The sequence below is a fragment of the Salmo salar genome, chromosome ssa14 (assembly GCF_905237065.1).
Source record: "Salmo salar chromosome ssa14, Ssal_v3.1, whole genome shotgun sequence".
Lineage (NCBI taxonomy): Eukaryota > Metazoa > Chordata > Actinopteri > Salmoniformes > Salmonidae > Salmo > Salmo salar.
In genome coordinates this window covers 82,083,923-82,110,512 of record NC_059455.1, presented here as the reverse complement: position 1 = coordinate 82,110,512, position 26,590 = coordinate 82,083,923, and the positions used below count along the sequence as shown (strand labels likewise).

Below are 26,590 nucleotides of genomic sequence, written 5' to 3'. Positions count from 1 at the left end.
TGTTTGAGTCATCATGCCTGTCATTGCCTATAATCAGATCAAGGGGGCATTGTTGATCAAGGTATCACGGGGAACAGGACCCAAGAGGTTGTGTTGACTGTCACTGCAAAGACTAAGCTTTGCACAGTGTCTACCATGTTAATCTGACAGTCAGTTGGTTAAACCTGGGTTAAGGGGGGCTCATTCTAACTGTACCCAACACCCAGTGGCAGTCGGTGCTGTTTAAGATCATGGAGGAGGAATTTTTTTGTTTATGAGCATGTCCTTATTTTTATTAGAGCATATTGGATGACTGTCATTCATATTCCATTCACCCAGTTCAATGTAACATCAATAGGTTTAGGTTACTACATAATACTTTAATGTTCCCTATACCCATCATGAGGTTGTTACAACCTAGTCTACGAATTAAAGTTTACAACGTAGGTGCACACAGGTCGAGAGACAAATTGGAATAATCAAGGTGACACATTCGATACCGCCTTGCACACTCTTGCCTGCATCTAGCTGAACTAGGCTGTAATCATTAGTCCAAACAGTTGCAAAATAGTTTCTATTGGAGAAATGCAGATAGGTTTATCCCTGTTTCGTTCTGTTTGCTTCCATTTAAGAAATGTTTTTCACTGGAATCGGCAGAATGAATACACCCCTGATCACCTGCACACAAGTTGACTTTCATAGCAGTCACATATGAACAGCATCACTTTGCTCGTTGTATAATTCCTTCTCGCATCTACACGCTCTCCTCCTCTCACCTTTTCCCTTCAGTTGTGCACAACACTACAGCTGTCTGTGACCAGGCGAAAAAACCTTTCCAAGCCTTCATACCATAACCGCTACACACACCCTACATCGTTGTCACCATATTAGCTAATGTCATAGCCAACATAGTTACTATATCTAACGCATTAGTAAACCCGCTACAATCACGCAGTACAGTGTACAGCAAGCAGTTACACCGGCGTGCCCCAGTGGCAATACATTGATAAAACCGAAAGCTTACCTTGACTTGGAGGAGTTCCAGTGTTGGATAACCTTAGCCATCTAGCTAAAATAAATAGCATTCCTCTCTGTTTGAGCTGTAGGTTGAGTATGCTAAATTAGCTACAATAGCTGCAAGTAAGTGAAAAAAATTGAACGAAATATAGCTAGTTAGCTTTCTCTCTGCTGCTTCTTAATTTTTGAATAAATTAATTTGTTCAAAACTGTTCAACTATCGTCTTTCTCTCTCTTTTATGCACTGCAGTGCTAGCTATCTGTAGCTTATGCTTTCAGTGCTAGATTCATTCTATGAGCCTTTGATTGGGTAGACGTGTCAGTTCATGCTGCAATTACATGAATTACTGTGTAAGTCTATAGAAAGGGAGCCTCCTACATATTATATTAAAGTAAATGTACCCAGAAAAGGACGGAAAATAGCTGTCCTTCGGCTTACACCAAGGTGCTACCCCAGAGAGTGCTGTTGAGGCTACTGTAGACCTTTGTTTCAAAGCAGTGTATTTTAATCAGTTATTTGGTGATGTGAATATATTTAGTATAGTCTTATCTAAAAAGTATGTTTCACAACAAACAAACAAAAATCACTGAGTTAGGAGGGTCCTCCCCTTCCTCATCTGAGGACCCTCTGCTGCTGACACCTCTACCGGTACAAGAATAGGATGGGCACCTCTTTGGATTCATCCCAAATGGCCCTCTATTCCCTGTACACTGTATATGGAATAGAGTGCCATTGGGGACACACCGTTTGTTCATCTCCAGGGAAAGGAGAGCGGCCTTCTGAGAAAGCCAGATAATGGAACCGAGTATCCTTCTAGCTCAGAGCTTCCCTCTACACAGCCACAGTGAGGTAGCCTGGTCCCAGATCTGTTTGTGCTGGCGTGACATGTCCAAAGGAGTGGACAAGAAATCACAAACAGATCTGGGACCAGGCTTACCGTGAGGTGTCCACCACATCAAACTGAACCCTCTCTCTAGACCCATGTCTGTAGACCCAGACCCCCCCTCTAGCCTAGCACTGGGCCAAAGTCAACACCAACCGTCCCCTTGGTGCCGCAGTAAGGCAGTAATCCCACAGTATTATTAGAGGCACCTGGGGAGTCTGAAGACGAAACAGGAAGGAAGCTTTCGGAGGCATTTGTTTTTGCGGTTCCCTCTATAACATGCAAACGCTGGGCTCTTTCCATTACCTTTTTACTGGGATCAGGCCCGGCCCCAGTCGGAGAGGAGCGGGGACTAATACCCTATAATTGAATCTGCTGTCCATGCTGTTCCTTTGAGTGTTTATCAGGCCCCAGCCCAGCTCTCAGCGAAGGATAACTAGAGATAACCCTGGATCCACCCCTCAGTGTCTGCAGCAGGGATAGGCTAACTTTCCCTCCATTCTCTCAGAAGCTGTGAAGGGAGAAAGTGACTTGTTGTCCCAAATGGGACAAGTTTTTGAACAATATGACAGTATTATACTGATCAGTCCTTCTATAAACACATACACACTGTGTGGCTGCTGCCATTCTTCTTCGAGTGTGTGGCACGCACGTACACACACACATACACACTCACAGTGTAGCTGCTTGAAGTGTATACTGTAGGAGACACACACACACCCAGAAACAAACGGCTCAACAGAATGTAGTGGGGGGTAAAGTCATAAAACACAGTGACGTGGTGGGGGGGGCACCGCCCCTGGCGGTCTGGTTTGGGGCCGGTGAAACCCCATCTCTGACGCACATCTCTTCCTCCCCAAGGAGCTAGCCTCAGCTTTTGAAAGGGTGCCAATGTTTTCTTGGACCAACTTTTTTTTCTTCATATGTTTCAGATGGGGAAACACTTTTTCAGCACTTGTACCCTTTTTCTATGAGGGGAGGCTCACTAAAAGGGGGTTGTAGGCTTCAGTTTAGGTAAAGTGTTTTGGATTTGTGTGTCTAACAGTAAAAACCTTGATGGCCGTAGATTGATCTGTTAGTCTGCCCCTGGTTATGCTGAGAACTGCCATGTTTTTGTGGCAACTTAGAAATCTTCCCTCGTCATTAAAGAGACCCCAAAATTCAGAGTTTATAGCGGACGAGCCCCCTTGCCTTCACCCTATTAGGAAGCAGTGTTGAGCTAAAGCTTTTGTGGATTAAACTGGTTACTGGAAGTGGAAGATTGTCTGGCTTAAAGCACATGGCTCTGTCTGTGCCTTGCAAGGAATGTGCTGTTTGAGAAGGTTGTGAATGGGACAGTGTACACACACACAGCCAACTACACCACATAAGTATTGTTTCAAACATGGAGTAGCCTTTCTATGTCCCACCCTCAGCAGACCCTACTTCCCAAGGCTATGCTTAGGGACCCTTTGCGTCCCGTCTGGAACGTAATCAAAGAAAGAGAGATCGTTTTATATCAGGTGGTGCAGGTAATGCAGCTAGTAGTAGTTTCTGACTGGGACTGCTGTGCTTGTTCCGTCTTGGCAGAGCCCCGGTGCTGGTGGCGTTGGCACTGATCGAGAGTGGGATGAAGTATGAGGATGCCATCCAGTTCATCAGACAGTGAGTATCCCCCCTCTCTTCTTCCTTCCCTCCAGTTGTACAACTGACTAGATATCCCTCCCTCCCTCCCTCCTTTCCTTCCCATCTCTCTCTCTCTCCCTCCTTCTCTGTTGTACAACTGACTATGTACCTTCCTTCCATCCCTCCAGTTGTACAACTGACTAGGTATCCCCCTTTCCCTCTCTCTCTCTCTCTCTCTCTCTCTCCCTCTTTCAATTCTTCTCTTTTCTTTTGTTCTATCAAGCCATTGCTTGATCATCATCTACTGCAGTAATGTTATGCAACTTCCCACTGGGCACACACTGGTTGAATCAAAGTTGTTTCCATGTCATTTCAATTCAATTATGTTGAACCAGAGGTGGGACTAAGTCACTATTATTCGAGTCACAAGCAAGTTACAAGGTCCTATTGTTCTGGCAAAGAGAAAATAAAACAATCGCTTTCTGGTCGCTAATCTAGATATATTAGCCCGCCTTTGCTCGCCAGTGTTGATGCTTGGTCATTGGTCAACAGTCAAGACGCGCAACTTTTTGGTTCTGAGGCACAGATTATGTTTTTGAAACAAGAATTTAGTGCAATGCCATAGGCCTATGTTAGTGACCAGATCGAAGAAGCAAAGGTAGAAAATACAAATGGTAGGCTATATGTATTTTTCACATTCAGTTTCACCCCCCCCCCCAAAACCTTCTCACTGTGCTAGCTCACCCGACCTGTGTTGATTGACAGTTTACTTGTCCAATCAGTGTCCCGAGTGTGCGTTTCACTAGCCAATTAGGTTTTTTGCAAGTGCGATACTGTTTCTGGCTGCATGGAGTAGCTTAATCCACAGAGACTGTGCCACAAAATGAGCGACAAAACGTTACAAAACCTGGCCATAGAATTTCAAATGATCAGTCTCAAGTCAAAGTCGAGTCCCGAGTCTTAAGGCTCCAAGTCAAGTCTCAAGTTATTTTATTTTCTACCAAGTCGAGTCTCAAGTCCATGTCATGGGACTCAAATCCACACCTCTGCGTTAAACCAATGTGGAATAGACATTGAATTGACGTCTGTGCCCAGTGGGTTGTTGCTCTTGAGTAATATTACATTCATTGACATGGCCGTCAGACAAACTATTCTTTGACTATGATTAAATGACTTGTGTATCGGTATTTGTTTGATTAAATGGGCCTATTATGAGAGGATATCAACCTCTTCAGAATCAGAGTAGGTATTTTGATCTAGGGCTGAGCAATATGGCCTAAAAATCACATCTTGATTTATTTTCTTCTAATTTATGGGAGATTCATGATATATATCAATTCAGGGGGCTTCACTGGCATAGAAAACATATGTTTACATTGCCAAAGCAAGTGAAATGGATCAACAAAAGTGAAATCTTTTTGGGGGAATTTATCTTGATTTTCTCAAATTAAGCTTTGTTGCACAAATAAAGGTGGATACACTACATTTCCAACAGTCAGGGATAATATAAAATTATACCTAGGCTAAATATACTGAACAAAAATATAAAATGCAACAATTTCGCTCTTGCTCTCTTTTTATATAGAGTTGAAGTCTGAAGTTTACATACACTTAGGTTGAAGTCATTAAAACTCGTTTTTCAACCACTCCACAAATGTCTTGTTAACAAACTATAGTTTTGGCAAGTTGGTTAGGACATCTTCTTTGTGCATGACACAAGTAATTTTTCCAGCAATTGTTTACATTTACATTTACATTTAAGTCATTTAGCAGACGCTCTTATCCAGAGCGACTTACAAATTACAGACAGATTTTTTCACATATAATCCACTGTATCACAATTCCAGTGGGTCAGAAGTTTACATACACTAAGTTGACTGTGCCTTTAAACAGCTTGGAAAATTCCAGAAAATGTTGTCATGGCTTTAGAAGCTTCTAATGGGCTAATTGACATCATTTGAGTCGGAGGTGTACCTGTGGATGTATTTCAAGGCCTACCTTCAAACTCAGTGCCTCTTTGCTTGACATCATGGGAAAATTGAAATAAATCAGCCAAGACCTCAGAAAAAAATATTGTAGACCTCCACAAGTCTGGTTCATCCTTGGGAGCAATTTCCAAATGCCTGAAGGTACCACGTTCATCTGTACAAACAATAATACACAAGTATAAACACCATGGGACCTGTGGTTCATTGTCTCCTAGAGATGAACGTACTTTGGTGCGAAAAGTGCAACTCAATCCCAGAACAACAGCAAAGGACCTTGTGAAGATGCTGGAGGAAACGGGTACAAAAGTATCTATATCCACAGTAAAACTAGTCCTATATCGACATAACCTGAACGGCCTCTCAGCAAGGAAGGAGCCACTGCTCCAAAACTGTCATAAAAAAAGCCAGACTACGCTTTGCAACTGCACATGGGGACAAAGATCGTACTTTTTGGAGAAATGTCCTCTGGTCTGATGAAACAAAAATGGAATTGTTTGGCCATAATGACCATTATTATGTTTGGAGGAAAAAGGGGGAGGCTTGCAAGCCAAAGAACACCATCCCAACCGTGAAGCATGGGGGTGGCAGCATCATGTTGTGGGGGTGCTTTGCTGCAGGAGGGACTAGTGCACTTCACAAAATAGATCATTTTCCTTTCACATGATGCTATGTGGTTATATTGAAGCAACATTTCAAGACATCAGTCAGGAAGTTAAAGCTTGGTCGCAAATGGGTCTTCCAAATGGACAATGACCCCAAGCATACTTCCAAAGTTGTGGCAAAATGGCTTAAGGACAACAAAGTCAAGGTATTGGAGTGGCCATCACAAAGCCCTGACCTCAACCCTATAGAAAATATGTGGGCAGAACTGGAAAAGCGTGTGTGAGCAAGGAGGCCTACAAACCTGACTCAGTTACACCAGCTCTGTCGGGAGGAATGGGCCAAAATTCACCCAACATATTGTGGGAAGCTTGTGGAAGGCTATCCGAAACGTTTGACCCAAGTTAAACAATTTAAAGGCAATTCTACCAAATACAAATTGAGTGTATGTAAACTTCTGACCCACTGGGAATGTGATGAAAGAAATAAAAGCTGAAATAAATCACTCTCTACCATTATTCTGACATTTCACATTCTTATGATGATCCTAACTGACCTAAGAGAGAATTTTTACTAGAATTAAATCTCAGGAATTGTGAAAACTGAGTTTAAATGTATTTGGCTAAGGTGTATGTAAACTTCTGACTTCAACTGTATACTCAACAAAAATATAAACGCAACATGCAGCATTTTCAAAGATGTTACAGTTCATATAAGGAAATCAGTCAATTGAAATAATTTCACATGACTGGGAATATAGATATGCATCTGTTGGTCACAGATACTTAAAAATGTAGGGCCGTGGATCAGAAAATCTGTCACTATCTGGTTTGACCACCATTTGCCTCATGCAGTGTGACATCTGCTTCGCATAGAGATGATCAGGCTGTTGATAGTGGCCTGTGGAATGTTGTCCCACTCCTCTTCAAAGTTGCTGAATATTGGCGGAAACTGGCTTACACGTCGATCCAGAGCATCCTAAACATGTCTGGTGAATATGCAGGCCATGGAAGAGCTAGGACATTTTCAACTTCCAGGAATTGTGAACAGATCCTTATGGCATGGAGCCGTGCATTATCATGTTAAAACATGAGGTGATGAACATTCAATTATCTGGCAACAGCTCTGGTGGACATTCCTGTAGTCAGCATGCCAATTGCACGCTCCCTCAAAACTTGAGACATCTGTGGCATTGTGTTGTGTGACAAAACTGCACATTTTAGAGTGGCCTTCTATTGTCCCCAGTACAAGGTGCACCTGTGTAATGATCATGCTGTTTAATCAACATCTTGATATGCCACAACTGTCAGGTGGATGGATTATCTTGGCAAAGGAGAAATGCTCGATAACAGGGATGTAATCAAATTTTCACAACATTTTAGAGAAGTAAGATTTTTGTGCATATGACACATTTCTGGGATCTTTTAATTCAGCTCATGAAACATGGGACCAACACTTTACATGTTGCGTTTATATTTTTGTTTAGTGTATAAGCCTTCCACAACTATAATTAAATTATTTTACCAAAATAGTTTAACCTGCTTTTTGTTTAATAATCACTGATCTGGCTTTCAAGTCTGTCTATGAAAATGCAATTTTTCTTACACATTTTACCAGAACCATGCACATCCACTAATAATGACAAACTTCTGGTAGCAGGCATTATAGAAAATGAACACAGGTCACATAAACAATCTATCAAGCACAAGCCCACGTGCTAGTGAGTAGCCAGATAATCTTTTTATTTAAAGTCTAGCCAACTTGGATGTAGGTAGTAGAACTGTATAGACGGGTTGGTTGTTAGGCAACAAAACCAACGCGTGCGCAACTGTGGGGCAAAACAGACGGGTTGGCTTAGAATGTTGACAACATATAAACTATATTTTGTCTCCAATATTTATTGAAAACATAAATACATTTGCACAATGAGCACTTGTCTCTCACATACATTGTTACAGTTGTTGGTTAGCTGGCGAATTTCTGCCATATTAGCATAGACATGACATCAGTCAAAACACCTCAAAACAAGACATGGTATCAAGAACAAGATGAAACTAACTGAAATTAGCCACTTATGATTCCCCACATGGAAGTTTCTTGCCATTTGTTGCCAGCCATCTGACCATCCAAATCACAATTCATGGATTTCTACCACATTGAAGTGTGCACATTGTTTTTGTGATGTTGCCAGCTAACCCATGTATGAACACACCCTCCTGTCCATCACCAACTGTTTGAACAACAGCCTGCTCACTATGTTTAGATGTTGAACTCAAGTGGCCTACCTGGATAAGAAGATTTCTCAGAATGAGAACAGGTTGCCAATTCCTTATATAAATGTGTATTTTTTTTACAGGAAGCGCAGAGGGGCGATCAACAGCAAGCAGCTGACCTACCTGGAGAAGTACCGCCCCAAACAGAGACTGCGCTACAAAGACCCACACATCTTCAAGAACAAGTGCTGCATCATGTGACCCCCATTTCCACCCTCAGCCAATCAACTGCCTGCCACCTGATCGATCTGACCCAAATGGATAACAATGATGGACGAGTCCACAGCCAATGCACTTTGTGACTGAACTATGAGAACTATGAATCATGAAATGAGCTAAGCAGCTCCACCAAGGGAAGGGTGTGATGAGTCTCCCTGGTGCCTAAAGATGGCTCTTACTGAGGGGGCCGATGGATCAAGCCCTCCTTGAATCTGACTTTTTATCCAAGAGCCAGCCGGAGGTAGCTTGGAATGGATGGTGGATGTGGCACAGAACGTTGACACTCGCCACATTGAACTCCGTCATCACCATGGGGTTGTGCCTCGCTGCAAATTATTTGACTTGCAGTTGACTTTGTCATTGTACCTCCAACGCCCCCTTGCTACCAAATGGTGGTAACGCCTCAAATCATCGTCTGAAAGAGAGACAGCTTTCGCTGTATGAATATGAAACCAATGTGAATCATGGGGGGGGGATGTTTGTGCCTGGTTGCCCTTTCTCTCCCTGCCTACAGTAGGGGGACTGAGCTGTTTTCTGTTCACTCCTTGTTCCAAGGTTAATGCTATCCGGAATCCTTGGGACATCCTTAACCCTTACCTAACCCCAACTCCAACCATAACCCTTACCTAACCCCAACTCCAACCATAACCCTTACCTAACCCCAACCATAACCCTTACCTAACCCCAACTCCAACCATAACCCTTACCTAACCCCAACTCCAACCATAACCCTTACCTAACCCCAACCATAACCCTTACCTAACCCCAACTCCAACCATAACCCTTACCTAACCCCAACTCCAACCATAACCCTTACCTAACCCCAACTCCAACCATAACCCTTACCTAACTCCAACCATAACCCTTACCTAACCCCAACCATAACCCTTACCTAACCCCAACCCAACCATAACCCTTACCTAACCCCAACTCCAACCATAACCCTTACCTAACCCAACTCCAACCATAACCCTTACCTAACCCCAACCATAACCCTTACCTAACCCCAACTCCAACCATAACCCTTACCTAACCCCAACTCCAACCATAACCCTTACCTAACCCCAACCCAACCATAACCCTTACCTAACCCCAACTCCAACCATAACCCTTACCTAACCCCAACTCCAACCATAACCCTTACCTAACTCCAACCATAACCCTTACCTAACCCCAACCATAACCCTTACCTAACCCCAACCATAACCCTTACCTAACCCCAACTCCAACCATAACCCTTACCTAACCCCAACCATAACCCTTACCTAACTCCAACCATAACCCTTACCTAACCCCAACTCCAACCATAACCCTTACCTAACCATAACCCTTACCTAACCCCAACTACAACCATAACCCTTACCTAACCCCAACCATATCCCTTACCTAACCAACTCCAACCATAACCCTTACCTAACCCCAACCATAACCCTTACCTTACCTAACCCCAACCATAACCCTTACCCAACCATAACCCTTACCTAACCCCAACTCCAACCATAACCCTTACCTAACCCCAACCATAACCCTTACCTAACCCCAACCATAACCCTTACCTAACCCCAACTCCAACCATAACCCTTACCTAACCCCAACCATAACCCTTACCTAACCCCAACCATAACCCTTACCTAACCCCAACTCCAACCATAACCCTTACCTAACCCCAACTCCAACCATAACCCTTACCAAACCCCAACCATAACCCTTACCTAACTCCAACCATAACCCTTACCTAACCCCAACCATAACCCTTACCTAACCCCAACTCCAACCATAACCCTTACCTAACCCCAACCATAACCCTTACCTAACCCCAACCATAACCCTTACCTAACCCCAACCATAACCCTTACCTAACCCCAACTCCAACCATAACCCTTACCTAACCCCAACTCCAACCATAACCCTTACCTAACCCCAACCATAACCCTTACCAAACTCCAACCATAACCCTTACCTAACCCCAACCATAACCCTTACCTAACCCCAACCATAACCCTTACCTAACCCCAACCATAACCCTTACCTAACCCCAACCATAACCCTTACCTAACCCCAACCATAACCCTTACCTAACCCCAACCATAACCCTTACCTAACCCCAACCATAACCCTTACCTAACCCCAACCATAACCCTTACCAAACTCCAACCATAACCCTTACCAAACTCCAACCATAACCCTTACCTAACCCCAACCATAACCCTTACCTAACCCCAACCATAACCCTTACCTAACCCCAACTCCAACCATAACCCTTACCTAACTCCAACCATAACCCTTACCTAACCCCAACCATAACCCTTACCTAACCCCAACCATAACCCTTACCTAACCCCAACCATAACCCTTACCTAACCCCAACCATAACCCTTACCTAACCCCAACTCCAACCATAACCCTTACCTAACCCCAACCATAACCCTTACCTAACCCCAACCATAACCCTTACCTAACCCCAACTCCAACCATAACCCTTACCTAACCCTAACCCCAACTCCAACCATAACCCTTACCTAACCCCAACCATAACCCTTACCTAACCCCAACCATAACCCTTACCTAACCCCAACTACAACCATAACCCTTACCTAACCCCAACTACAACCATAACCCTTACCTAACCCCAACCCCATACTTAACCCTTACCTAACTCCAACCATAACCCTTACCTAACCCCAACCCCATCCTTAACCCTTACCTAACTCCAACCATAACCCTTAACATTTTAAATTTAAACTTGAATAGAGAGAAATAGTAATGGCGTCTTTTTGTAGCCACTAACTCTGCCGTGGTTCGTTGGACAAAGCCTATGGGGAAATTAATGCAGTTTTGTTGGGTTTTTGGATAAACGCCGAAAATAAAGTCTGTGGTAAACACCGGCTTAGAACACAACGTACAAGATCTCCTATGAGATAATCTTCATCAGCTAATGTCACTTTTTGTGAATTTTGAAGCATTTATGTAATCAAAAAGCGCATAAAGGCTTCATCTATAAAGGTCATGTTAACTGACTGATATTATCTCATAGAACAAAACAAATAAAATCTCCTAAGCCTGTGTTAACCCTGACCTTATTTGTGGCTTCTATCCCAAAACCCTATTCTTTCCCCATTTCATTTTCCACATAGGCTATGGCTGAACGAACCTAAGGTAGCTCATTTCCGTTTTTTAGGACTACAATCTGGCAAGCTCTATGGGGTGACGTCGGAGTTGGACGTCCCAAGGATACCGGATAGCAAAGACCCTTGTTCCAATGCCCTGATAATGTGTTTACTGTAATATATTTTTGTCATGATGCTACTTTCTAGCTTTAATATTCAGTGGTCTTGCAGATGAGAACAGGTGGGAAGGTTCTAGGAATAAGGTGGGGTGCACTTGGATGATAACCAACAGGTTTATTTGTACTGTACCTACACTATGTAATTGATGTTAGGACAGGTAGGACTATTCACTTACACTGGCTCATGTGGCAAATTGGTGTATGGGACGAAGTAGGGTGAAGTTGCCCCTAGACGCTGATCGTGGGTCAGTTTAGCATTTTCCCCACTAATGGTTAAGATTGAGGGTAAGCTGATCCTAGATCTGTACCTAAGGGACACACCACCCCAGAGCGTATGGGACATACACTGTGAGTGGAGCACACTTGGGTGGCTCTATGTTCATAACCTGTACTGAAACGTGGCCCTCTTTCTCTCTGCACCATGCTTTTTGTTACATGGAAGCTGTATGCTGAATCTACCCACATGGAGTAAAATGCTGTTGCTGAAGTTTAGGGTCACAGTGGCCTGTCGAGGGCACTTTGATTTAACCCACCCGCCCCCATCTGCATAGCTGGTTAGGCCTACGCAAAATGAATGCACATCATGAATTGTTGTTTTCTAGTTACTAGCCCAGTTTCTCTGATATCAGGTCAACTCTTGTACAGGTGTAGTTAGTTTACACCTCACCAGACAGACACACAGCCTTGTCTCTGTTCTCCGCATTGAAGTCGCCTTCTGTCAGCCTTTGAAGAAACCACCTTCAGTTGTATAGAAATAATAAAACATTTCAGTCATCCACTGTCCATTCCTGGTACTGTCTGGTGTGATGAGTAAGCTGAGTGGGAGTGTTGTGTGATGTATTGTGTAAGAGTGTGAATGAGGCCCGCCAGTAAAGGTCATCCACTGTGTTTTAGTGAATCACTACTTTCATTACTCCCTCTTGAAGCAATGCTACCACCGGCTGGACGCAGTGTGTGCATTTCAAACTGTTCTTGATGGACTCAATCCAAAATACTTTTATATTATTAATAAATCAGGGTATGAAAGTCATATTTGGATCTCTGAGCAGTAAAAATACCTGTTTTGCCAAGTAGATGGAAGGATACATTTTAATCATTTAGCAGACGCTCTTATCCAGAGCGACTTACAGTAGTGAATGCATACATTTCATTAAACATTTTTTATCCGTACTGGTCCCCCATGGGAATCGAACCCACAGCCCTGGCGTTGCAAACACCATGCTCTACCAACTGAGCCAAACGGGATAGAAAGATAGAAATGTGATTAGTTAAATATGTTGGGTAAGATTGGAAAACGGCCACATTGAGATTCAAACTTGCAACCTTGTGTCATAGCCTACGTTTAACGCCCTCCCTCCATTCACCTCCCTTTTCCAAAGACAGTACAGTATGCCTTTATTTAGCCTGCAAAAACATTTAAAAAATTGAGGCGCATGCTTCGTAAACTGGTGTGGACTAACAGTGAAATGCTTACTTATGGGCCCTAACCAACAATACAGACGGAAAGAAACGTTAAATGCGTATTAAGATACACATTGAGTAACGATAAGTTGGCTATATACAAAGGGTACAAGTACAGAGTCTGTGCATAGGTATGAGGTAATTGACGTAGATATGTGTATATATAACTAGGAGTAAAGTGACACATGGTAAACAGTAGCAGCAGTGTATGTAACAAAGTTAGCCCCAAAAGGGTCAATGCAGACAGTTTGCATAGCTATTTGTTAACTATTTAACTAACTACAGTACCAGTTAAAAGTTTGGACACCTACTCATTCAAGACTTTTTCTTAATTTTTTACTATTTTCTACATTGTAGAATAAAAAATATGAAATAACACATATGGAATCATGCAGAAACCCAGAAAAGTGTCAAACAAATCAAAATATATTTGAGATTCTTCAAAGTAGCCCCCCTTTTCCTTGATGATGGCTTTGCGCACGCTTGGCATTCTCTCAACCAGCTTCATGAGGTAGTAACCTGGAATGCATGTCAATTAACAGGTGTGCCTTGTTAAAAGTTCATTTGTAGAATTTATTTCCTTCTTAATGCGTTTGAGCCAATCAATTGTGTTGTGACAAGGTAGAGGTGGTATACAGAAGATAGCCCTATTTGAAGAAAAAAACAAGTCCATATTATGGCAAGAACAGCTCAAATAATCAAAGTGAAACGACAGTCCATCATTACTTTAAGACATGTAGGTCAGTCAATATGGAACATTTTAAGAACTTTGAAAGTTACTTCAAGTGCAGTTGCAAAAACCAAGTGCTATGATGAAACTGACTCTCATGAGGACCGCCACAGGAAAAGAAGACCCAGAGTTACCTCTGCTGCACTGGATAAGTTAATTAGTTACCAGCCTCAGAAATTTCAGCCCAAATAAATGCTTCAGAGTTCAAGTAAAAGCCACATCTCAACATCAGCTGTTCAGAGGAGACTGTGTGAATCAGGCATTCATGGTCGAATTGCTGCAAAGCAACCACTAGTAAAGGACACCAATAAGAAGACTTGCTCGGGCCAAGAAACAGCAATGGACATTAGACCGGTAGAAATCTGTCCTTTGGTCTGATGAGTCCAATTTTGAGATTTTTCGCTCCAACCACTGTGTCTTTGTGAGACGCAGAGTACAGTCGTGGCCAAAAGTTTTGAGAATGACACAAATATTAATTTTCACAAAGTCTGCTCCCTCAGTTTGTATGATGGCAATTTGCATATACTCCAGAATGTTATGAAGAGTGATCAGATGAATTGCAATTAATTGCAATGTCCCTCTTTGCCATGCAAATGAACTGAATCCCCCAAAAACATTTCCACTGCATTTCAGCCCTGCCACAAAAGGACCAGCTGACATCATGTCAGTGATTCTCTCATTAACACAGATGTGAGTGTTGATGAGGACAAGGCTGGAGATCACTCTGTCATGCTGACTGAATTCGAATAACAGACTGGAAGCTTCAAAAGGAGGGTGGTGCTTGGAATCATTGTTCTTCTTCTGTCATCCATGGTTACCTGCAAGGAAACACGTGCCGTCATCATTGCTTTGCACAAAAAGGGCTTCACAGGCAAGGATATTGCTGCCAGTAAGATTGCACCTAAATCAACCATTTATCGGATCATCAAGAACTTCAAGAAGAGCGGTTCAATTGTTGTGAAGAAGGCTTCAGGGCGCCCAAGAAAGTCCAGCAAGCGCCAGGACCGTCTCCTTAAGTTGATTCAGCTGCGGGATCGGGGCACCACCAGTACAGAGCTTGCTCAGGAATGGCAGCAGGCAGGTGTGAGTGCATCTGCACACACAGTGAGGTGAAGACTTTTAGAGGATGGCCTGGTGTCAAGGGCAGCAAAGAAGCCACTTCTCTCCAGGAAAACATCAGGGACAGACTGATATTTTGCAAAAGGTACAGGGATTGGACTGCTGAGGACTGGGGTAAAGTCATTTTCTCTGATGAATCCCCTTTCCGATTGTTTGGGGCATCTGGAAAAAAGCTTGTCCGGAGAAGACAAGGTGAGCGCTACCATCAGTCCTGTGTCATGCCAACAGTAAAGCATCCTGAGACCATTCATGCGTGGGGTTGCTTCTCAGCCAAGGGAGTGGGCTCAGTTTTGCCTAAGAACACAGCCATGAATAAAGAATGGTACCAGCACATCCTCCGAGAGCCACTTCTCCCAACCATACAGGAACAGTTTGGTGACGAATAATGTCTTTTCCAGCATGATGGAGCACCTTGCCATAAGGCAAAAGTGATAACTAAGTGGCCCGGGGAACAAAACATCAATATTTTGGGTCCATGGCCAGGAAACTCCTTAATCCCATTGAGAACTTGTGGTCAATCCTCAAGAGGCGGGTGGACAAACAAAAACCCACAAATTCTGACAAACTCCAAGCATTAATTATGCAAGAATGGTCTGCCATCAGTCAGGATGTGGCCCAGAAGTTAATTGACAGCATGGCAGGGCGGATTGCAGAGGTCTTGAAAAAGAAGGGTCAACACTGCAAATATTTACTCTTTGCATCAACTTCATGGCTTTTATTGACAATTACTTTGACACTTATGAAATGCTTGTTATTATACTTCAGTATTCCATAGTAACATCTGACACAAATATCCAGACACTGAGGCAGCAGACTTTGTGAAAATGAATATTTGTGTCATTCTCAAAACTTTTGGCCACGACTAGGTGAACGGATGATCTCTGCATGTGTGGTTTCCACCGTTAAGCATAGAGGAGGTGGTGTGGGGTGCTTTGCTGGTGACAGATTTATTTTGAATTCAAGGCACACTTGACCAGCATTGCTACCACAGCATTCTGCAGCGATACGCCATCCCATCTGGTTTACGCTTAGTGGGACTATCATTTGTTTTTCAACAGGACAATGACCCAACACACCTCCAGGCTGTGTAAGGGCTATTTGACCAAGTAGAGTGATGGAGTGCTGCATCAGATGACCTGGCCTCCACAATCACCTGACATCAACCCAATTGATATTATTTGGGATGAGTTGGACCAGAAAGCTAAGGATAAGCCTCCAACAAGTCCTTAGCATATGTGGGAACTCCTTCAAGAATGTTGGAAAAGCATTCCAGGTGAAGCTGGTTGAGGGAATGCCAAGAGTGTGCAAAGCTGTCAAGACAAAGGGTGGCTACTTTGAAGAATCTCAAATATAAAATAGATTTTGATTTAACACTTTTTTGGTTACTACATGATTACACGTTATTTCATAGTTTGTCTTTACTATTATTCAATGTAGAAAATAGTACAAATAAAGAAAAACCCTTGAATGAGTGGGTGTGTCCAAACTTTTGACTGGTTCTGTATTTAGCAGTCTTATGGCTTCAGGGTAGAAGGTGGTCCTGTTGGTTCCAGACTTGCTGCATCAGTACTGCTTGCGTGCAGTAGCGGACAGAACAGTCTATGACTTGGGTGGCTGGAGTCTGACCATTTTTAGGGCCTTCCTTTGACACCGCCTGGTATAGAGTTCCTGTTTGGTAGGGAGTGCGATTTCTTATAAAAGTGTCCGGGTTGGTGTCCCGCTCCTTGAAAGCGGCAGCCCTAGCCTTTCGCTCAGTGCTGATGTTGCCTGTAATCCATGGCTTCTGGTAGGGATATGTACGCACCGTACTGTGCGGACGACATCGTCGATGCACTTATTAATGAAGCCGGTGACTGATGTGTTAAACTCTTCAATGCCATCGCATGAGTCCCAGAACATATTCAAGTCTGTGCTAGCAAAACGGTCCAGTATGTAGCATCCGAGTCATCAGACCACTTCCCTATTGAGTGTGTCACTGGTACTTCCTGTTTGATTGTAAGCAGGAATCAGGAGGATAGAGTTATGGTCAGATTTGCCAAAATGGAAGGCGAGCTTTATATGAGTGTGTAGAGTAAAGGTTATCTTGAGGTTTTTTTTTCACCTTTAGTTGCACACATGACATCCTGTAAACTGCTCCCACAGACCTTTCACCCAATCAATCAATTCATCGCCAACTTCCTCTGGCTGTGTCGTCACTAGTTACCACAGCCACAAAGTCAAATCCAGCCTATTTCTACAATTTCTTAATCAGATTTTTATCCACACTGGTAACCGTATGCCTAACCCTCTTAAATTAAGTTTGTATTTTTACAATGGCCAATTGATTTTGTAAGTATGCTATCTAGTGGAAATTCATCAGTTATTTTACTCAATGTGGGCAATCAGAACGTGGAAAGATGAGACTTTAGCAACAGATATAAACAGAGGTCTTGAAAGCCCGTTACCTCAGGTCAACCCCCATAAGTCTACTACGAGGTCAACACACAAGTCCCCCCCAAAAAACTGTCTCACTTGTCTGTGTAGGGGCCCACACATTTCAGCCCTCCACGTCACCCCAATTCTCTTACTCAGCTGGCAGGTCCAGGGCCCCATGGTTCCTGTGCCGTTTCCCTTCCTAACCTTCCCCAGATAGTAGGGAGACTCTGGGCTAGCATGGGAAGACTACGTTGGGTTTAGATTCCCAGGCTGTGTCCCAAATGCCAACTTGATCCCCCCTATAGGCCCTGGTCAAATGTAGAACACTATATAGGTAATTAGGCCACAGCTACCCGTGGACCCAGCACTGACCCAGGACTCAGTGAGATCTAGGTGGGTGCTCTGCTCCTCATCCAGTAAAGGTTGCCTGTATCAATTAACCAGAGGACTGACTTTGTAACACTATCCTCCTTGTGACTCACTCACAGCAGGGAAAACCCCCTCAGCAGTACTCAATCTAATAGATAACATGTACTGCTGTTGAATGTACCCACTGTTAGGGAGACTGCATTGCTTGAGGGCCGGGTCTTCTCCACTTGACATGACCAAATCTACAGGTTCTCGTAAGTGTCCGCCTCTAAGGCACATTCTTTTGCAACGGAAAACAAAAAAAGTTGTGTTCATACTGTACCAGTTCAGATAGTACCTTCCAGTTTCAAAATGTTTATTCCCTTCTGAACACAACCCTGGGGGTGTGTTCACTCCTAGTCCTTCCTGACAGATACTGAACACTGAGCTGCAGCCTTTCAGGCCATTATTTACAGTAAGGGCTTTATTCAACCTGGATCGCTGAAGTGTTAATATAAATGAAGGTCATTTCCGATTGAGACGATATATGCAATCTCAGCTAAAGCAGGACGATTGCCTTTTAAATGTCATAATCACACTAACAGATTTAATAGAGCCCTAACTCACCCAGTTCTGAATCTATTAAACCAAATTGAATCTCAGAATACACCTCTAGCTACAGAGTTAGAGTCCATTCCTGGTCTCATTGATGCATCTACTTACATGGTTGTTTAATTATTCAATTGTACAAAAAAAAGGAGATGAATTATTCATTCTGGGTGCTTTCCTTGCCTGAGTTCTCTGTAAGGTAAGCAACTCAGCAAGCAGATTTAGAGAAAAGTAAGCCTCTTATCAACCCAACTGGACTTTCTCCATGGTCTCCACTTTCCATCTCAGTTTCAAACACAAGTTAACAAAACAAATGGGTCAGTGAAGTCTCTTAAACTAGAGGGAACTACACACTGGATGTAGTAAAAACAACATGGGCTTATTGAATACATTTTATAAACACAGTCATATGTCACCGTAACCCTTGTACAAAAAGTTTGATCAATGAGCCTGAAATAGCCACAACCAAACAACAAGCATAATCATTGTGAAACTGCCTCGTGATAAAAACATTAGAGATGACACTGAAATAACTCAATCCGGGGTGCCATTCAATGATGAAAATATGACCAACAGAAAACGTATTTAACAAAGTGTTTACAAGCAGCCCATGAGTCATTTGATGTGACCACCATCGGTTGTTAAAAAACCAAAAACCTCCGACCCATAGAAAACAACCTCAAACAAACATGTACTTTAGGGACATATACAATTATTTTTATTATCCATTTTGCTTACTTTCTACATTGTTGCATTTCTAGACACCGTCATCATGAAAGAACGCAGCTACAGTTTTTATCCAGACAGACGCAAGTAATGTTTGTTCTCTTCTCTCTCCCCCGGATCTCAATATAGAATTATTGTATGAAATGGAAGAAAACAAAGAAGAAAAGGGGGGAACCTAATATCTTTTCCTTTGTTATACTCAACATAAAAATGGTTGTTGGTTGGGTAGGCCAGGCCAGACAGAGGGTCCATCCCAGGGCACCGTTCAGGGCTGGGCCCCGGCAGCGGCTGGGACCTGAGTGGCCAGAGCACTGGGGGAGGAGATCACAGGAGAGCCCGCCACATTAGCCAGGGGCTGCGACGAGGACATGGAGGTGATGCCTGGAGAAGAGAAATTAAAAGATGAAGAAAACCGCATCAGAGGAAGTGGCTGGGGACTTCCTCCATTACAAAATATCACACAAGAATTGATTCTGTTTTTACTCAATAACCATCCTCCTCTGCAGACATATCATCAGACCCTGTGTGTGTTACCTGTCATCATACTGGAGGAGCTGACTGGGGTTGAACCAGTCGACAGCCCTGATGTAGAGCCCATTCTCGCCTGGTCTTTCACAATGGGGTCTGACAGAGAGACAAACTCCATGACAATCACACAAGCAAACATAACACGTCATTGAATACACAAATGGCGTGCAGAGATTCATGACAGTCCAATATATTCCAGTGTAGACTGGAAAAACTGACACGGAAACTATGGATAACAGGGAGGTAACGTTAAAGCTCACAGAACTAGGGCTGGTCCACGGTGAGTGGGTGTGAGAGAGATGGATAATGAGGTGCAGCTCACAGAACTAGGGCTGGTCCACGGTGAGTGGGTGTGAGAGAGATGGATAATGAGGTGCAGCTCACAGAACTAGGGCTGGTCCACAGTGAGTGGGTGTGAGAGAGATGGATAATGAGGTGCAACTCACAAAAGTAGGGCTGGTCCATGGCCTCCCGGGCTGTGAGGCGAGCGTGGTGGTCGTAGCGCAGCAGCTTGTCCAGGAAGTCCAGAGCCTCGGTGCTCACCAGGTGCTGGTTCTCACTGTGCACAAACCTCTCCCACCGTTTACGGGAATGTCTGGGTAACAAAAAGAGACGAAACAATCAGCAACAATACAACATGGACACAGCCTCTCCTCAAACCTCTCCCACCACTTGACAGAGCATAAATGGTCACACGGTAAGTGTTAGTGTGTTGCAGTTGGGTATGTGCTGAATCGCTGATCCACAAATCACCTTGCATCCCACAAAACTACTCATGTGATTCTATGCCTCGTCTTGCTCAAACTGACACCTTCAAACACGCTGACAGATAGACGCAACACTAACATGGAGATTTGAGATCAACCTACCTGCCCAGAATGTCGTTGAACCGTGGGTCTAGCTCGATGTTGTATTTATCAATGTAGTCATAAAGGTCTTCTGTGCCCAGGACTTTTGCGATTCGTACAAGCTGCAAAACAAACGAGACTGACATGCATTAAACACTGGGGGGCAGCACCTGCTGTCTGAACATCACACACATACATACATACACATATATATACATACACACATACATATATATACACATACATACATACATATATATACACACATATATACACACACACACACACACACACACACATACATATATATATACACACATATACACACACGAGGGGTTAGGATAAAGCAGTACACACATTAACATTGGACATGTGTGCATAGGACAATAAAGTAATATTCTGTCTTCTCTTTGGGGGTTAAGGCCAGGTTACTATTAAAACTGACATTTTAGTTAAAGAACTATACAGATACAATGTAATTGATTGATATATTTATTTATTTATTTATTTTTAATTTTTTTTCTACTGCATCATTGATTGTATGTTGTTTTACTCCATGTGTAACTCTGTGTTTTTGTATGTTGTCGAACTGCTTTGCTTTATCTTGGCCAGGTCGCAATTGTAAATGAGAACTTGTTCTCAACTTGCCTACCTGGTTAAATAAAGGTGAAATAAAAAATAAAAAAAAAAAAATAAATACAAAATATAGTTTGGTTGATTTGAAATGGTGGCTGAGCTCTCACCTGGTCGTAGTTGTCGTGTCCGTGGAAGAAAGGCTCCTTCCTGAAAATCATACTTGCCAGCATGCAGCCCAAGCTCCACATGTCTAAACTGTAGTCGTACATCTATACAGGAACACAGTCAACAGCATCAGGGCACAGTCAACGGCACCGGGGCAAATGTTCTAAAAACCCAGAGAACTGCCTGACCTGGTAGTCGACTAGCAGCTCTGGACCCTTGAAGTATCGGGACGCCACTCGTACGTTGTACTCCTGAGCAGGGTGGTAGAACTCTGCCAAACCCCAGTCTATAAGGCGAAGCTAGAAAACAACCAATCAACAGCTACATCACTAGAACCAAACAGCCAGGACTTTATAGTCACAGATAGATCAAACAAACACTCAGGAGATTGTCTGAAACTTAGCAGATATGCATGTGGGTGGAATACATGAATGTTGTTATTTGTGTATACAGAATCAGATGATCAATTAATTAGATTTCTACACTTTCAAGTCACAATGCAGGACAAAACCTTAAATAAAAATTATATTAGAAAAATAAACCAAAGACTCTCTGAAATGTGTCTTACCTCAGGAGGCAACATGAAATATCCTACTAACTGAATGAAAAAGGTAAAAAAAGAAAAAGATGGTGTATTGTCACACACACCAGATAGGTGCAGTGACGGGTTGTTTTACAGGGTCAGGCATAGTAGTACGGCACCTCTGGAGCAAATTAGGGTTAAGTGCCTTGATCAACGATTGGCTAAATGCCTTGTATGTTACAATTGGACCAATCACAGATGAGACCGGGTGCTTCGTGAACCAACTAAACAAGTCGCACACTGTGGGGCAATACTCCCCCCATACGTTGGTCTTTGGTGGAGTAAGTCAGCCAATCAGGGAAAGAAGGGAGGAAAAAGGGAGAAACAGGCCAGTACCTTTCTGTGTTCGTGGTCAATCATGACGTTGTGTGGCTTGACGTCTCTGTGCATGATGCCCATACTGTGACAGTAGTCCAGGGCCTGTGGGTGGGAACAGAGAGGAGAGATGAGAGCAGAAACAGCTGGCAACTGGCTCAGGTAAACTAGGAAACAGGTAGAAAGTTGTGCAACGGAAAACAAAAATGCCAGTGTTCAGGCGAATAACAGGTCCCTCTCACGTATTCCAGGCAATTAAGCGGGGACAATAGCCCCGTCAGTCATCTTTACGGCTGCATTCAGTCCTACTGACGTAAACATCATGGAAAATACTTGGCCAACACCTATTGAGTATCATCAGTGGTGATGGTGTAATGATTCATTTGCTTTCCCACTGTCAGCATATAGCCCTACACAGCACTTAAATTGATTTAATAAATCCATTTTAAATACAATAATCCTACTGGAAAGCACAGATGACACTATAGGCCAGTAATCTTCATCAACCCTTCTCCCAGAGAGCTGCAGGTTTTTGTCCCATAATCTGAGATCACTACTATTCTATAGGCTAACAACCATGGATTGGGATTCCTATCCTTAATTCCAGATCTCTGACAGCTACATCAGTGAGGCCAGGGAGAGAGCATCAGATATGTGAGAAGGCCAAGTCTGTGGGATAAGGACAGGAGCAGATGCTTTTCCGTGCTTGTGGGCTGGGGAGAGCTTTCCATGATCCAGCTTAGCACACCTTAGCTTGGCAGCAGGTATCAACAAGACTGCTACCACTGAGAAAGAGCTGTCATAGAGCAGCAAACCATGGTGAACCCTGTGACAGACCATAATACTGTAATCCACCACCAGCCATTTATAGATAGAAAGATGACAAAAGTACAGTATCTTCCCATTGTCCTCAGAGTCAAATTTGGTATATGGTTAATTTTTATTAAAATAAATATAAAATCAGCAGGTTTTCATCCATCCATACAGGCTACATAATAAAGTGATGAAGTCTCAGGTGTGAGAAGCAGCTGTGATATAAATACTCCTAGCTGAGCAGGGGTTGGGCTGGGAGTACAGAGAGGCACAATGTGTCAGGCCTGTCCACTCATAAATCCTCATGCTTTTAGCACATCTCCTACATATGGGTTGCCTCTTCCTCGCCTGCCCAGCTCAGAGATCCTGCTCGCCACAGTGAAGAGATGCCCTCAGCAGCGGCTCAGTTAATTTCGTCAAGAACTACAACGAAAAATACTTGTCAACCATCTATTTTTCCTGACAAAAACGAATGACTATAAGACACCCTGGGGAAAAAACAATTACTAAATTAACATTTAAAATTACTTTTCATTTTTGTTCACGAAAACATTGAGTCTCCTTTACAACTGTTTTGTCCAATCATAAGCATGCATGGCTTCTCAGAATATTTAATGCTATCCTCTCAATGGCTGATAACTTCTTTCAGATGCGCGGGCTGCTTGAGCAAAGCCGGCTCTTCCACACACACAGTTCCAGGGAGGTCATTCAATCACTCGCCTCTTTCGAACTGCCGCAAAGCCAGGACACTTTAATTGCAACTTCCCTCAATTAGAAACAATGTCTTTGATAATCTTTGCTTTCGTATAGGCAATTTTTGCTCTGATCACATGAGAAGATCTATTTTGCCACATGCGCCGTTATTCATCTGTTTTGCCACTCTCGAGGTCTGCAAATGAGAGTTGTAGTTCCTTTTATCCGACTGGAAAAACAAAATGCTATTTGCTGAATTTTAAGAGTACAGTAATACTTCTAGCATTGTTGGAAAGCTCAGATTCTACACTTTTCAGTGAAATCACAGTTATTTACCCCCCTCCAATTGTTTAGCATGTAGCCAAGGCTTTATAGCCTGTATGGTTATTATGGCTGGCATTGGTTACAATCTGCCACAATATCAATGTTGCCAGTTAAGGTATAAGAGGGGACAGTAGGCCTAGTTGGACAAGGCTATCTGATTGTGCCAATTATGAACGTTAAGGGCAAATATTAATTATTTAAATGGGAAGAAAATGCACTGTGACTAAAACTAGACAAATTGTCCAGCGTTTTAGTCGATTGATAACTAAAAACTAACGAAGGATAAAATTGCTAAAACGTGACCAAGACTAAAACAATCTAACACAGCTGCCAAAATGAACACTGTAGCAGCTAGGCTAAATCCCCTCCCCAGCGGGAGAGAGACTGACTAGATGCTCCCCACCCTAGTCCTCCCTAAAGCTCTATAACATGTCCTAAATACAGTACAGGAACCGTGCATCAGAATGCAGGCTAATCTCAGAGGTGAATGCAAGTTACTGGCCTATAACCTACCGATGTCAGGCCATAATGTCATTGATGCAGCCTGACTCCACTCTAACATAACAGTCCAGTACCAGGTGGATAATATGCTTGTGACATTTAATGTAAGTGGCAGGTGTCGTTTACATCCCTGTTAGTGAGCATTTCTCCTTTGCCAAGATAATCCATCCACCTGACAGGAAGCTGATTAAACAGCATGATCATTACACAGGTGCACCTTGTGCTGGGGACAATATAAGGCCACTAAAATGTGCAGTTGTGTCACAACACAGTGCCACAGTTTTGCCACGCAAAACACCAGTCTTAACATCAACAATGAAGAGGCGACTCTGGAATGCTGGCTTTCTAGGCAGAGTTCCTCTGTCCAGTGTCTGTTCTTTAGCCCATCTTAATCTTCTCTTTTTATTGGCCAGTCTTAGATATGGTTTTCTCATTGCAACTCTGCCTAGAAGGCCAGCATTCCGGAGTCGCCTCTTCACTGTTGAAACTGGTGTTTTGCACGTACTATTTAATGAAGCTGCCAGTTGAGGACTTGTGAGGTGTCTGTTTCTTTCTCAAACTAGACATTCTAATGTGCTTCTCCTCTTGCTTAGTTGTGCACTGGGGCCTCCCACTCTTTCTATTCTGGTTAGAGACAGTTTGTTCTGTTCTGTGAGTAGTACACTGCATTGTACGAGATCTTCAGTTTCTTGGCAATTTCTCACATGGAATAGCCTTCATTTCTCAGAACAAGAACACACTGACGAGTTTCAGAAGAAAGGTCTTTGTCTCTGTCCATTTTGAGCCTGTAATCGATTCCACAAATGCTGATGCTCCAGATACTAAACTAGTCTAAAGGCCAGTTTTATTGCTTCCTTAATCAGAACAACAGTTTTCAGCTGTACTAACATAATTGCAAAAGGGTTTTCTAATGATCCATTAGCCTTTTAAAATGGTAAACTTGGATTAGCTAACACAACGTGCCATTGGAACACAGGAGTGATGGTTGCTGATAATGTGCCTCTGTTCGCCTATGTAGATATTCCATTAAAAGTCACCCATTTCCAGCTACAATAGTCATTTACAACATTAAAAATGTCTACACTGTATTTCTGATCAATTTGATGTTATTTTAAAATGGACCAAAAAAATGTGCTTCTCTTTCAAAAACAAGGACATTCCTAAGCGACCAAACTTTGAACGGTAGTGTATATATAGACGCACTTTTAAATGGACAGCCATTCGCTGTCTACCCCCCCATAATTAGGTCTTACCTTTAAGATCTCGTACATGTAGAACCGTATGTCGTAGTCTGATAGCGTTTGATATAATTGCTACAAGAAACGAAAAAGAAAGAAAAACGGTTCACTAGAATGACATGTGCGGTTAAAGCGAAGGCTTCCATTCTGAATGGAAACAAATGATGCTACTTACCTTGAAGTCTGTGTTGTTAACGTGTTCAAAAACCAGGGCTGGAGTCCGGGACTGCAATCATAAGACAAAATGCATTTTTGAAATGTTCATAAACACAGACCAAATATGTTTAGTAAAACCATTACATAGCGGATGCATACCAGAGTCGTCTGGATTTTCAGCGAGAGTGGTGACAAATGTCATATGATATGTACGGAGCAGCATGATGGCATGTATTATTAGTAGGTGGAGAAACTGACCACTGGATCCTTGACGATGTCTAGAAGTGTGATAATGTTGGGGCCGCCTCGCAGGTTTTCTAGAATCTTGATTTCTCGCTTGATTTTCTTCTTCTTTACTGGCTGTTAGGCACAAGAGAAGAACATGCAGGAGATTGGAAGGAAAATAAAGTTTGACAGTGCTTCTGTGAAATACCATGCTGTGAGCAGTATCTAGAAAGCCTTACCCAGAATATGTACTTTATTGTTTATTTAATTGGGCAAGTCAGTTAAGAACAAATTCTTATTTACAACGACGGCTACCCCGGCCAAAACCTAACAATGCTGGGCCGATTATGTGCCGCCCTATGGGAC

The 26,590-nt window shown here is 42.9% G+C and overlaps 2 protein-coding genes across 6 annotated transcripts in view; one reads left to right on the top strand and one right to left on the bottom strand.

Annotated features, from left to right (window-relative positions):
* LOC106570418 (protein tyrosine phosphatase type IVA 3) overlaps positions 1 to 9,257 on the top strand; it is an 81,827-nt gene extending 72,570 nt beyond the window's left edge. For all 3 annotated transcript variants that reach the window (XM_014142720.2, XM_014142722.2, XM_014142721.2), the window contains 2 exons: positions 3,450 to 3,524; positions 8,430 to 9,257. In XM_014142720.2, coding sequence (XP_013998195.1) covers positions 3,450 to 3,524; positions 8,430 to 8,547 — 193 coding nt within the window. In that variant the 3' untranslated portion in view covers positions 8,548 to 9,257. The remainder of the gene's footprint in view (positions 1 to 3,449; positions 3,525 to 8,429) is intronic.
* A 9,655-nt stretch (positions 9,258 to 18,912) lies between these two features.
* Positions 18,913 to 26,590, bottom strand: part of zgc:86598 (Casein kinase II subunit alpha) — a 20,437-nt gene continuing 12,759 nt past the window's right edge. For 2 of the 3 annotated variants that reach the window (XM_014142712.2, XM_014142713.2), the window contains exons 4-13: positions 26,258 to 26,359; positions 26,019 to 26,069; positions 25,859 to 25,918; positions 22,296 to 22,379; positions 21,565 to 21,675; positions 21,379 to 21,480; positions 20,657 to 20,757; positions 20,234 to 20,382; positions 19,794 to 19,883; positions 18,913 to 19,640 (exon numbers count right to left, since the gene is read on the bottom strand). In XM_014142712.2, coding sequence (XP_013998187.1) covers positions 19,525 to 19,640; positions 19,794 to 19,883; positions 20,234 to 20,382; positions 20,657 to 20,757; positions 21,379 to 21,480; positions 21,565 to 21,675; positions 22,296 to 22,379; positions 25,859 to 25,918; positions 26,019 to 26,069; positions 26,258 to 26,359 — 966 coding nt within the window. In that variant the 3' untranslated portion in view covers positions 18,913 to 19,524. The remainder of the gene's footprint in view (positions 19,641 to 19,793; positions 19,884 to 20,233; positions 20,383 to 20,656; positions 20,758 to 21,378; positions 21,481 to 21,564; positions 21,676 to 22,295; positions 22,380 to 25,858; positions 25,919 to 26,018; positions 26,070 to 26,257; positions 26,360 to 26,590) is intronic. The other variant, NM_001141340.2, reaches the window with a different exon arrangement.